The 13753-nt window shown below is 39.0% G+C and overlaps 1 protein-coding gene across 1 annotated transcript in view; it reads left to right on the forward strand.

Annotated features, from left to right (window-relative positions):
- LOC119418617 (dihydropyrimidinase-related protein 5) overlaps nucleotides 1-12626 on the forward strand; it is a 63338-nt gene extending 50712 nt beyond the window's left edge. The window contains exons 4-14 of the mRNA XM_037685938.1: nucleotides 2655-2813; nucleotides 5049-5228; nucleotides 5419-5487; nucleotides 5829-5873; nucleotides 5957-6032; nucleotides 6122-6278; nucleotides 8886-9027; nucleotides 9229-9371; nucleotides 9454-9661; nucleotides 10842-11019; nucleotides 11109-12626. Coding sequence (XP_037541866.1) covers nucleotides 2655-2813; nucleotides 5049-5228; nucleotides 5419-5487; nucleotides 5829-5873; nucleotides 5957-6032; nucleotides 6122-6278; nucleotides 8886-9027; nucleotides 9229-9371; nucleotides 9454-9661; nucleotides 10842-11019; nucleotides 11109-11194 — 1443 coding nt within the window. The 3' untranslated portion in view covers nucleotides 11195-12626. The remainder of the gene's footprint in view (nucleotides 1-2654; nucleotides 2814-5048; nucleotides 5229-5418; nucleotides 5488-5828; nucleotides 5874-5956; nucleotides 6033-6121; nucleotides 6279-8885; nucleotides 9028-9228; nucleotides 9372-9453; nucleotides 9662-10841; nucleotides 11020-11108) is intronic.
- Nucleotides 12627-13753: the final 1127 nt, after the last annotated feature.

Consider the following 13753-nt stretch of genomic DNA (forward strand, 5'->3'; position numbering starts at 1 on the left):
GTATGTTAAACACTGTTTGTGGTTCGTGCTCTGCTATCAAGTCGCTAAATCCATATGTGGCAAAAAATCTGAATAAAAATGTGAGAAATATAATTTTTATATGATAAAAAGTCAAGTGTATTCGCCTTACGTGTTCTCTTTGCATACACAGTTTTCTCATGTTCTCTAAACTTTATTTGAAACTGTTACGTTGCAACACTTGCAACTTTGTGTTTTCTTTAGATTACAGTTGGTTTCAGTTAACACATAATGATTTCTTGTGTAAAATCTTTATTTCTTCAGTGCTCGGGTTTTGTTCTCATAGTTTTAGTTTAGCTTCTCTGTGTTGCATTTCCCAGTCGTTCCCTGAAATTCCACCTGCAGCCTCTTATTTCAGTAAAAGTATTTATGTTTTACATTTTAGGGTCAGATTGTCATTATTTTCTTCAAGTCTGCCCATCCTCAATTTCCTCTCTGTTCATCTGTTTATTTCTACTTCTGGATTTCTTGCCTTGGCAGCACTTGTTTAGTCTTTTTGTCAGTGAAGTATTTTAAACTGACCTCTACCTGGTCCTGTGTTTGAGTCTTCTGGACTGCAACGTAAGATTTTTGCCATTCTTTGTGCTTTTGTTGTATCGATTTCCTTACTGTGGCCATAGATATGATTTATTTGTTAATTTTGGACAGATAAATCTGGGCTCTTGTCTTAAATCTTGAAGGCTGGGTAATGACAGAAATGGGTTGAAAACTTAAAATCTGAAGAAAAGTTTAATCTTGAAGTGCAACTTTATTTGTTTTACACTGATCCTGGTATTTATATTCTTTGTAGCACATTTGCCATTTATAAAGGTCTAAATTTAGAGGTTTTTACAGTAACAGGTTTTAAATATCACCTACAAAGAAGACATTAGCAGAATAGAAACATTTCGCTGATCAGATATTCAGACGGTCTCGTACTGATGCTCTCCTGATAAACAATAAGACTAAATGAGTTTTTCTCTTTGTGCTCGTTTGCAGGTTTTTTTTACTCTTCCTCATCTTATTTGTGTTTTTTAGAAGCAGATTGGCAGTAAATTTTGATTCAGGCCCTGCAGGCAGACTGCCCAAGTCCCACAATCCCTGATCTTTCACACTCCCGTGCACACACACAGTCACGCACACACATTTGCATACCGACAGAGATTGATGATGCCACAGCCTCCATGCACTTAAATGCCGACATCTCCACTGCTGACACTGCAAATTGTTCGGACTGGTTTCTGCAGTAATGAGATACCTGAAGGCTCATTGGCAGGTGGAGCTGTCACTCAAAACCAGATAGTCCCGCCTCGTCTGTGACTCGTACAAAACTGGTGCAATGCTTCAGTCCTGACACACAAGTAATTACATTTAGTCTGATTTTATTCTGGTTCATGATGAGGAACGACAGTATGTGGGGCAGGAGACAGAAACGGAACAAATTACAAACATATAATTTTAAAATTACCTATGTTCATATTCCAGTTATGTTCATAAGCCAGTTTTTTATGTTGTTCCTCACCGATATCTCTGCTCGACTCTGTGAGAGGACACTGAACGGAGGACTTGATGAAGAGATGAGGAGGAGGAAGAAAAGGGTGGGGACATGCGACAGAAACGGCTGAGCCAGTTTCTGTTGTCATGGTTACACAAAAGAGCATTTACCATTTGGACAAGTCGGACACGCTGCTCTATTCACGTCCCCATTCTTCTGTTCCGTCTTTCCAGTTAGTTTTATCTCATATTCTTTATTTTATTTTCATCTTGCGTTAAAAGATTCTTACAAACCAGGCACCGTGTTCAACCTCGTGTTGCTTCTCGGCCACTGAGATCATCTGAGCTGTTTCTTTTGGTCGTCCTGAAAACTAGGCTAAAGCTCAGAGGAGACTTTAACTGTTGTGATTCTAAAACCTTAAAACAATCCTCCTTCTATTAGACAGGCTTCTTCACTTCCTGGATTTAAATTTCTGTATTTAAACACATTTGTTCCTACTGATATTCAACCCTGTGCGAGTTCATTTAGTTTTAATGATTACTTTGTTTGATATTTTATAAATGTATTTTTAGTTTGTTTTTACCTTTTGTCTTTTATATAATTAATGCACCACACTATGGTTACGATGTGTTGTTTTTAAATGTGCTTTATAAATAAATTCACTTTAATAGAAGGACTGAGGTGTTTTGCAGATTTCTTGGAGGTGCACGTACTTAAAGCCATTAAGTAAAATTAGTTTTTGTTGTTTGTTTATTTCAGTTCAGTTTATTCAAGATGTGTGCAGACCTGAGCTGTTTCTTTCAGAACCAAAAGAGTTCATGTCAGAAACGGACAAATGAGAGTTTATTTTATTTTCTAGTCTTTTTAAGGAACATCTTCCTATAACTGTTGTATTTTTGCGAGAAATATTTGCAATGAAGAGGTGTTCTTTTCTTTCTCCACCTTATCTTGGTTGTTTTCAGTGAGTCTCAGTGTACATTCAGTAAAAAATGGACCGTTTGATGAGACATCAGCTCATAAAAGAAGGTTTTATTGTCACCGAACAAACGGTGCCTGTGTGTTTTACACTGGAACCATTGTTCGCTTTTCTAATCAGTCTGTCTGCCCTGTGTCACCCCTTTCCCCCCTTCCTCACCCCTTGTCACAACCTCACCTCACCCAGGCGGCTCTGATGGGCGGCACCACCATGGTGATGGGTCTGGTCCTGCCTGAACAACACTGCTCCCTGGTGGACGCCTACGAGAAGTGTCGGGCCCTGGCTGACGCCAAGGCGTGCTGCGACTACGCTTTGCATGTTGGGGTGACCTGGTGGGGACCCAAGGTAAGCATCTGTCTGGAAGGAGTAAAACATTGTCAGCTTTTCTCTGACAAATATGAGCCACATAAAGTCTGCTGCTGGTGAACAAAGCTTTTGTTTGTTTGTTTTGTCTCAGAACCAGACAGCAGCTCGGTGCTGGAAAACCAATAAAAAAAGCTCTGTTTTCTGTTCCAAAACCTAATTTGCATTAGATGCCTCAAGTCGATTAGCAGACATCAATGACCTCACTAATTGACACTACGCTGATAAAGGCAACAAAGCTTCAGCGAGTGGGCATTTAAGGCATTACCAGTTAACTAGTAAACATTTTAGGCACACTAGTTGACTATTTGACAGTTTTAGGTGACTAGTTAAGACCCGCAGACCAAAACTATGCATGCTAGGCTAATTGGTAACTTTAAATTGTCCCTAGTATGTGTGAGAAAGTGAAAGGTAGTTTGTCTCTGTGATGGACTGGAGACCTGTCCAGGGTGTCCCCCGCCTCTCACACAGATTGCTGGATATGGGCACCAGTGACCCCCCTGACCCGAAAAATAAGGAGTGGGTAAAGATGATGGTTGATTGGTTCGTTCATTGATTCGTTGGTTGGTTCGTTCATTGATTCGTTGGTTGGTTGGTTTGTTCCTTACTCATATAGTTAACATTTTAAGTGCACTATTGTGTCGACTACTGATCATTTCAGAAGTTATCAGTCAACTAGTAAAATTTTTAGACACAGTAGTTGACTAGTTTACACATTTGACAGTCACTACTTGACTAAGTGGCATTATTTGTGTTAGTTAACATAAAAGGGTTTTTGATGTTTACTAGTTAACGTGTATGACAGTTCTCAACTAATTTGGTCCAGTGTTCCACCAGCATGTTACAAAACCAGCCAATTAGTCATTAACCAATTAGTGCCACAAAATGTCAGACTAGTATAACTTGTGCTCCAACTAGTTAGGCAAATTGTCACTAGTTGGCAAAAAAGTGTTACTGGTCTTTGTTAAACTAGTTGGACCAAATGTGCAGGAATGAATAAAAGGCACAAAAATAATAGGAACACGTTTCATTCTGTACCTTTTCACTCAAAAATATATTTTTTCCTGAATAAAGCAGCCAGACCTTTTTTATTTATGGTTGAGATGCACGTTGACCTATATTAAACCTCACAGGAACTGGGTTAATACACATGCTCAGCGGACACGTTACACAGATTCTATGAGTTATTCAGCCTTTGGCCTCCGTGTCTGCACTGCATCATCTGCTGGCTGTGTGCACGTGTCACATGCTATTACAGCTCAAAAAATGTTTAATGTCAGGACGCCAGGTTCCCTATAATCACGCTATTGAAGCAAAGGACATATTTTTAAAAATATATTAAACAATCTGTGACAGAAATACATAAAGCTTTAATGGATTTTTAAATTGTAGCTGAATAATTTATTCTCAACTTACTATTTGAACCTCCATTACTATTAAAATTACTTTTCTTGTTGGTGTCTTAGTTGTTGATTTATTTGTTTTTGGCACGTCTGATAATTCAACTAACAGATTTAGCTCACTGGCTCATAAACGTTGAGTAACAGTTTCCCGGAGGTGGAGCCTTTGAAAAGTGATAAAATGTTGGTTTCAATCCAAATCTTTGCGTAATCTGGATGATTTATTCTGTGTTTGGAAAAGATCAACCATCTCTGACTGCTCATGTTCTTCATACGACATTTAAAAGAACAGAATAAATGAAAACGTAAGACAAAAAGATTTTTAAAATTTACAATAAAAAAAATAAAACTCAGTTAAAAATGAATGCTGATCAATAAATAAAGAACTACCTTTCTACCAAAAGTGTTTTTATTTGTTCATATTTTGCCCCTCCAAACTGTGGAGTGTATATGTCTTCTGTGTATGCTGTGCAGTGTAACATTATTTACCGTTTATTTTATTTCACTTCAGTTTAAACGTATTAAATAGATTTTTCTGTACGACAAACGTCCCTGTAGGGTTGTGATAAACATCAATGTAAATCCAGAGTGATCTCTTTCTGGCTGCTTTCCAAGCTCATTTCATGCCCCATATAACAAACGCACGCAGACATACCCCTGTGCACGCACACACACACACACACAGAGTTTACAGTGACCACATTCGTACAGCCTAATGCACTTTACCTGCTGCCTTTACCAAAATGTAAAAATGAATCAAAGCTCTGACTAATTGTGCAACGCTCCTGAGAAACCTCTGATTTCCCTTTTTGAACAGGTTCGTAATGAGATGGAAGCCCTGTTGAGGGAGCATGGAGTGAACTCCTTCCAGATGTTCATGGCCTACAAAGACCAGATGATGCTTCGGGATTCAGAACTCTATCAGACGCTGCAGACCTGTAAGGACATCGGCGCCATTGCACGTGTCCACGCTGAAAACGGAGAGCTGGTGGCAGAGGTGCTCATCAAACTCATAAATAACTATCCATTCATTAGAAGAAAAACATTAGAACAAGAAAAAACTGCTGCAATGCTTCAATAAACTAAACCTCTGTTCAAAGATTGAAACAGTATGTTGACCTGCTCCATGTACCCATTTTTTTTTAAACCAAAGGAAACTTGTACCAGACTGACTGTGTGTGTTTTAGGGTGCCCGAGAGGCTCTGGAGCTGGGCATCAGTGGACCAGAGGGAATAGAGATCAGCCGACCAGAGGAGGTTGTTTATTTACAGCACTTTAAGTCTTGTAGCTGTTGCTTTGTTAAAAACTAGATTGAACAGAAAATATATTTTGAAAAAATTGTCTAAAAATTTTATTTTATTCCTAATAATACACATTAATTGAACGCAATTTTGTAAAAACTTCATTATGTTAAGTAAACTGGAAGTATTTTAAACATAATGAACATTTTTTTACCAAATGATTTTCAGTTCAATGTAATGATAAATTCTTACAGCAGGACCAAAAGCTTGTTTCAGTTTTGTTGCATGAAAATCTGTGATGACGGTTCAAAAATCTAACGTTTAACTTTTCGTTCCCTCTGTTTTGTCGAACGCAGCTCGAGTCTGAAGCTACTCACAGGGCTATCACAATCGCCAACCGGGTAAAGAAAAATCTGTCTTTGTGCTGTTATTCATTTTTAACTAAAGTACCAAATGGGTTACTGAATATGTTTTGTGATTTCAGGCTCGCTGCCCCATCTACCTAGTGAATACATCCAGTATGTCTGCTGGAGACATGATTGCTGCAGCTAAGATGCAGGGTGGGTGATCTGTCCAGTAAAATAAAAATGTAAAAGAGTAACTATGACCACAAACAAAAATGATAAGTTTTCTCTTTATATCTGTCTAGGTAAGGTGGTCCATGCAGAGACGACAGTGGCTCACGCTGTGCTGAATGGGATGCAGTACTACCACCAGGACTGGGCTCATGCTGCCGCTCACGTCATCGTCCCACCTCTACGCCTGGACCCAAACACCCCCAGCTACCTCATGGGCCTGCTGGGAAAGTATGCACATATACATCAGTGTTCTGCTGTACTGTTTTTATTTAAGTCTACCCATGTTCAAATATAATTCAATTCAGTTTCAGTTCAGTTTATTTAAAAAGTGCCAAGTAACAACAGAAGTCATCTCAGGGCACTGAACAGAAACATTCACGTACATTAAAAAAGCAATTAGTAAAAGTTCTCTGTCTAAGAAAGCCATCAGATTGGGTTTACTCCACTTTGTCATAGTCTCCCATCATGAGCAAGAACAAATGCAACAGTGGAAAGGAAAAACTCCCTTTAACAGGAAGAAGCCTCCAGCAGAACTTGGCTTAGGATGAGCGGCCATCTCTTTGACTGGCTGGGGTTTGAGTCAGAGTCAGAGTCAGAGTTTCTTTATTGTCATTCGCACCTCATGTGGTACATGTGGTGGAGCGAAATTATGTACACAGGGTCCCAGTTACATCCAACAATAAAATGTATAAGAAAAACAGTAATAACATCTAAGATATGAACTAAGAAAAACATCAACTAAATATACACTAAGCACTCATAACATAAAACATTGAACATCAGCACAAACATGAACATGAGTCTGTGAACATGAACAGGAAGAGGACAGGAAGGAGAAACAAACAAACATGGAATAACAGGTCCAGGTTGACTTTCTATAGGAAAAAGAAAAAAACATGTTAAAGGTGGAAATAATTACAAATACAAGCAGGTGGAGTAGAGCAAGTAAAGACAGCAGCAGAGAGGAAATGTGGTCAGTTTGTCCTCCAGCAGTCTAAGCCTATAGCAGCATAACTAAGGGATTGCTCAGGAAACCCAAGTCGACCTTAACCATACGATTTATAAAAAAGCAAAAAATTAAGCCTAATCTGAATAGTAGACAATGTGTCAGCCTCACGGACAGAAACTGGAAGTTTGTTCCACAAGAGAGGAGCCTGATAACTGAAAGTTCTGCCTCCCATTCTACTTTTGTAAACTCTAGGAACCACAAGTAAACCTGCAGTCTGAAAGCAAAGTGCTCTGTTAGGAAAGTATGGAACAATACGATCGAACATAAGATGGAGCCAGGTTGTTGAGAGCTTTGTAGGTTAGAAATAAGATTTTGAATTCTATTCTGGATTTGACAGGGAGCCAATGGAGAGAAGCTAAAACTGGAGAGATATGATCTCTCCCAGTAGCTCCAGTTAAGACTCTGGCAGCAGCATTTTGGATCAACTGAAGACGTTTTAAAGAAGTATTTGGACACCCAGATAATAAACCATTGCAATAGTCCAGTCGACGTGATAAATGCATGAACCATTTTTTCTGCATCATTTTTAGATAAGATGTTTCTAATGTTAGTGATATTACACAGGTGGAAGAAGGCGGTTCTAGTAACGTTTTAATGTGGGGGATAAAAGACATGTCCTGATCAAAAATAACACCAAGATTTTTAACATTAGAGCTGGAGGACAGATTAATGTCATCCAAGGAGGGAGAAAGACTGAAAAATTAATTCCTAAGATGTTTAGATCCAAAAACTAAAACTTCAGACTTGTCTGTTCAACAGGAGAAAATTAAAGCTCACTCAGTTTTTTATGTCTTCAAGACGTGAATGTAATCAATAACTGATTGGAATCATTGGGTGTCATGGACAAATATAACTGAGTATCATCAGCACAACAATGAAAATTTATCCCATGCTGTTTAATAACTTTACCAAATGGAAGCATATATAAAGTAAATGGTATTGGTCCAAGCACTGAACCCTGACTGAAACTCCTCAAAAAAATTATTTCTTTGCAGATGTTCACATTTCTGATTTGCAACTATTTCTCTAGAATTTTTGAGATGAAAGTTAGATTAGGTAAAGGTCTATAATTGGCCAGAATTTCTGAATCAAGATCAGGTTTTTTTTTTAAGCAAAGGTTTAATTATAGCAATCTTAAAGCTCTGTGGTACGCAACTATTCCTTAAAAACAAATTAAGCAGATGCAAAATGTGGATATTAATTAGAGGACATTCCTCTTTCAACAGCATAGTTGGGATGTGATGTAGCAGACATATGGACGGTTTGGATGAAGCTATTATTTTTGACAGTTCAGAGAGCTCAACAGGACAAAAACAATCCAAACGTAAATCAGGTTCTACTGACATTTTTAAAGTTGTCTCATCTGACAGGGAATCAGAGGCGATAGTAGGAAAGATGATGTGAATTTTCTCTAAAATTGAAATAATTTTATTTATAAACAATCTCATGAAGTCATCGCTGCTTTCTAGGGATACATGAGTCAACAGATATGACTTTTCATTAGTCTAGCTATGGTACTAAACATAAACCTGCAGTTATTTTTATTCTCATCTATTAAAGATGAATAATATTCAGTTCTAGTTTTACAGAGAACTTTCTTATATGTTCGCAGACTATCTCCCCAAGTTAAATAAAATTCTTCAACATTAGTGGAGCGCCATTTTCTTTCCAGCTTTCTAGATACCTGTTTTAAAGTACCTAACTCAGAAATGAACCAAGGAGCCAGCAGTATTTAAGCAGGTGTTGTGAGTAAATCACACGTGAATAGTGTCAATATTTGTAGAACTATATGGTTTTGCTTTAAAGCAGATTTGTTTTGTTTGCAGTGACACTCTGAGCGTTGTGGCTTCAGAGCACCGTCCGTTTCTCACCAAGCAGAGAGCTTTGGGCAAAGAAGATTTCACTAAAATCCCTCATGGAGTGGCTGGAGTCCAGGACAGGATGAGTGTCATCTGGGAGAGGGGAGTGGTACGTCCACAAACACAAACTGATTACGGATATGTTTACATTTTATAGCCCGAGTTGCAGAAGTGCCTGTATCCAGATACTACTGCTGAGTCACAAGAAATGAAGGACAGTGTGTTCTTAAAGCAAGCAGCCAAACTGACCTCGCAATTTCAAAATGTCAAAGTTGTCTTTATTCTCTACACTTGCATTTTATGACTGCAGGTTACAGGGAAGATGGATGAGAATCGTTTTGTGGCCGTGACCAGCTCCAACGCCGCAAAGATCTACAATTTATATCCACGTAAAGGGCGTATTATCCCCGGAGCGGACGGTGACGTCGTGGTGTGGGACCCAGATGCAACAAGGTATTTGCTTATATTTAATCCTACAGATCTTAATTACATGGATGAGTGCAACATTCACTCGTGTTGCTTTTTTGGTGTGCAGGACGATCTCTGTGAGCACTCAGGCGCAGGGAGGAGACTTCAACCTGTACGAAGGGATGCGCTGTCACGGCGTTCCCCTGGTCACCATCAGCCGGGGACGTTTGGTGTGTGAGAACGACGTGTTCATGTGCGCCGAAGGATCCGGGAAGTTCTACCCACAGCGCATTTTTCCCGACTACCTTTATAAGAAGATGGTCCAGCGAGAGAAGGTGGGTTCTCTCTCACTGAGGGGGCGGCAGGCGCTGCTGTCCTCTGCTGGGCCAGCTGGCAGTGAACTGTGGAGGATTTAAGATTTACGTCCACTGGCTATATAAACGTATGCTGACTCAGTTTTTTCTGTTGCTGAAGTCTGCAGAACCCTCTGCTCTGCTTCGGTTTATGGACAGTCAGTACTCAGTTTATCTTTTATTTTGTGTTCTCTCTTTTAGAGCTCGTTTCTTTTTGTTTTTCAGTTTTTGTATTAATATCTCATTCAGTGATTTGGAAATGATTAAGTGTCCATCTTATAAACAGGGGAGGATAAATGCTGTCATTTTGAAAGCGTAATATGAATTCTGGCTTGAAATAATGCAGATTTTGCAGGGTTTTGAATATTTAATCTAAGTAGTGTGTTATTATTAATATTCTACTTAACTACAACTTAAGGGCAGCCCTTAAACTTTGACATATGAAAGTGTTCTTGTCTTTTCAGAATGTTATCGGCAGGAATGTTTTTATTGTGTGTACATAAAATAATAATTCTTACAGGCTGGAACTGCAGGGACTTTTTTACTCACACGCTTCAGAGATGAATTACGAAACTGCAAAACTTCTTTAGCAGCAACAAAACTGAACAATATTGTCAAGAATTTACAAAAGTATTATTGTAACATTCATTAAGATCCAACATTTTCAGTCAGGTCATCTGGACAGTTTTTTTTTTTTTTTTGTGCCGAAACGTTTCGCCTTCGATCCAGAAGGCTTCTTCAGTCAAGAAAACACACAACAAAACTGATTCTTCCCCCAACAGCTTACTCCAAAGTGGAACAAACCAGTTCTGTTTGTGATAAGTTCATTAAGATGTTGGATTCTTTTGACCAGCAGAAATGGACTTTTCTCCCTTTGTAATAAGTTTAAGTGCTGTGTGTTGTCATCATTGTATGTTTCCATACAATGACAAAATTAGTTTTCTGCACCTGGATCGAACCTGGAGCTTTCAGGTCCCAGGTCGGCTGCCCTGCCTCTACCCCATCTCGACACCCCACTTTATTCTAGTAGATGTACTTTACTACAAACTTTTTTTTTTATAGTTATTGATTGTAAAACTGTTAGAAACCTCAAACTGTTTTGTGAATGGAGCTGATGAGGGCAACCGTTTTTCGTCATGCATCTTTCTTGTTCTCGTTTCAGAATCAGGCCTACAAAGGGGTAGAAAGGGATCCTTATGCCGGTGACGTGGCCAAAGTTGCCAACGCGATGAAGAAGGAGCTCGGTTTGAGCCCCATAGATGGAGAATCGTCCAACAAATCCAGCAGCCGAGTTCACCAGGGAGTCCGAGACCTGCACGAATCCTCCTTCACACTTTCAGGTGACTCAGAACAAACTCTTAAAGCTCCTTACTTTGGTCATTTTAAGTTGTGACTTTGAGTCTTATTTTGTATATATTTTTCCTTGAAGGGGCTCAAGTCGACGACCACATCCCGAAGAGGTCCTCCGCTCGGATCCTGGCCCCTCCCGGTGGCCGCTCCAGTGGGATTTGGTAATCAGTGGTGCCGGAGCTCCACCTGTCCAAGCCTCTGTGTTTTAGTATATTTCAAAACAACCAGGAAAACTGCACTGATTTTCCACCACAGAAATGAGTTAAAAATAGATTCAAGCATGAGTCGGATCCATTTTGGTTTTAAAAAAAGTGAGTTTTAAATCTACTTTGTGGTTTAATTGATTTTACTTGATCAGTTCTATGAAAGTGAAGGAACATTTACAATTTTTAAACGATTTACCAAATTCAAGCTAATCTTACTAATAACTGCTCATTATGAACCTTAATGCATAACTGGGCAGAAAACCCAAACTACCCTGTGAAAGATCAAAACCAGTACAGTTTTTAATGGTTTGAACTGAAGTGATGTTGACCGAAGTATTTAAAGTTAAGTGGAATCAGTGAAATATCGTTCACACGTATCACACACACACGCGTATAGTGCACCGTAGAGACCATAGCTTTAGTTTTGTGTGAAGATGTGCGTGGATTCTGTTTGTGATGAAACCACCCGCTCCGTTCGGCTCCCGCTGAACTGCTGAGAGGGCTCTTTGTTTCCAGAGGACGACCAGTCGCTGTGTGGTGATGAAATCCAACTGCTTCAACACCGTGTCACCTTTTAAAAAGACTTGACTCCATCTGTCTCTGAACTCTCACTGCCTCTAACTGAACACACATCCTGCGACCGCCCTGCCTCACCTGAAGTGTCGTTGGGTCTGCAGAGTTTTAAATCCTGTGGTCTTTTCTAGGATTGTATAACCGTCCCAGTAAGAGCTAAATCTAGTTCTGTAGACCTGGCAAACGTAATACACTTTAGTTTTTTTTTAAGTTAGAGTTCATTGTAAGGTTAAAAGAGGGGACATTTTCTGTCAGATTTTTCTGCTAACCTAGATTAGAACAATAAGGGTTATTGTAATTTACATGAATGGAGGTTCTCATTCCAGAGGGATTACTTAGAGGCGTCTGAGTAAAAACAATAAACACAAAGAAGTTGTTTCAAAGCCTGCTCTAATCAGACATGAATAATTCTTCTGAAGGCTGTACACCTCCAACGCAGAAAGTTGGTTAAAAATAACGTGCTGAAATATTTTCTGTATTTTTGTGGGTTTTGTTGCTCGTAAGGTCAGTTTCGTTTAAAACACTAAATGAAAAAATAAAACGGCCGCAGTTTCTCCCAGCTGTGACTGTTGGTCTGTTTTAAGTGACAGGTTTATCTTCCATCAGTTGTCTGGAGTCGAACATCGATGCAAGGAACGCGTTCGACTCCTTTCTCGTCAGTGCAGCGTAGCTTCACAACACAAAAATTAATCATATCCTGTTACAGATGCACAACATTGTTGATGCTAATGTATCATGTAGGATTTTTTTTACTTTATAAGACAATAAATTACCTAATTTTGGTAAAAGTGTTTCTTCTGATGAAGTCACGAACACGCACGTAATGGACAAACATTTTGCAGGTGCTGTCACAACTGGGTTCTCTTTGCAAAATGTTTCACATCAAAGAAGCTTCCAGGCTGGAATTAAAATCAATTGTCTAATGTTAACGTAGCTGCTTCTGTGCATCCTTCTGCTGGGAAATGGTCTCTTTATCACTAACTTTTCCACCACTACAGTTCTTGTTCGATAAATAATTCTGGGCAGACATGAGCGTTAACTCTTCAGATAAGACTTAACAAACGAGGCCTCTGATTTTTCAAGGGAACAATGAAACCGAAATAAATAAAACTATGTTTCTGCACGGATTGCCGCTGTAAGAAGAAGAAGCAGGATTGTTGTTAGAGCAGCGTTTCTCAACGGAGCAGGAAGATTGAGCTGCACAGGCTGAAAACAAAACAAACCTCTCACCTCTTGACGTCTCATTCCTGCTGATCAGTATTAAACTTGTTCATGGTCATGATTGTCTTCATGTCCGAGTGCTATATTTATTTGGAAATGTTTGTAGTTGTTGTTGGAGGAATAAATGTGCCTGTGCCACATTGCATGGAGAGCACCATAAAGTCTCCACCGAAACCCACGGAATCATAAAAACTGGTGCTTTTTTTTCTAGGATCACTTATTATGCAGTGAGTGTTATTTTATTATCGGACTGTTCGTTATGTTGAAGGCACTGTGACTGCTCAGTGGTTGTGTGTGTTTGTAGATTACTGTGGTGTTGGACAACTTGTTGAACTCTTAAATGGCTGCTTGTTTCTTACCACAACAATAACAGCAATTTAATAAAGACCCCAAAAAAGTGTGACGATTCTTGATTGTTTTTATTTGGCACCACATAAACATGAAGTTACAGATTTTACAAGATGTTTGAAATTTGAATAAACTGATGATTGCAACGGGAACACAAACTGTATCTGAGATATTCTGTTACAGTAAACAAATATGCCCATAAAATGATAAATTTGTTTCCACTTATAAATAAACATAAAGTTTATAAAAAGTAAATGGATCCATTTCAAACCAACAGTTGAAATCATAAATTTAGCACTTCAGACTTTGACATTTTTTCACATGAGCCTCCGATTTCTTCAGCCGAGTTAACTGTTGAAACTGGACAGTTTAAATA

This window comes from Nematolebias whitei, chromosome 12, assembly GCF_014905685.2.
Source record: "Nematolebias whitei isolate Nwh7 chromosome 12, NemWhi1, whole genome shotgun sequence".
NCBI classification, from domain to species: Eukaryota; Metazoa; Chordata; class Actinopteri; order Cyprinodontiformes; family Rivulidae; genus Nematolebias; species Nematolebias whitei.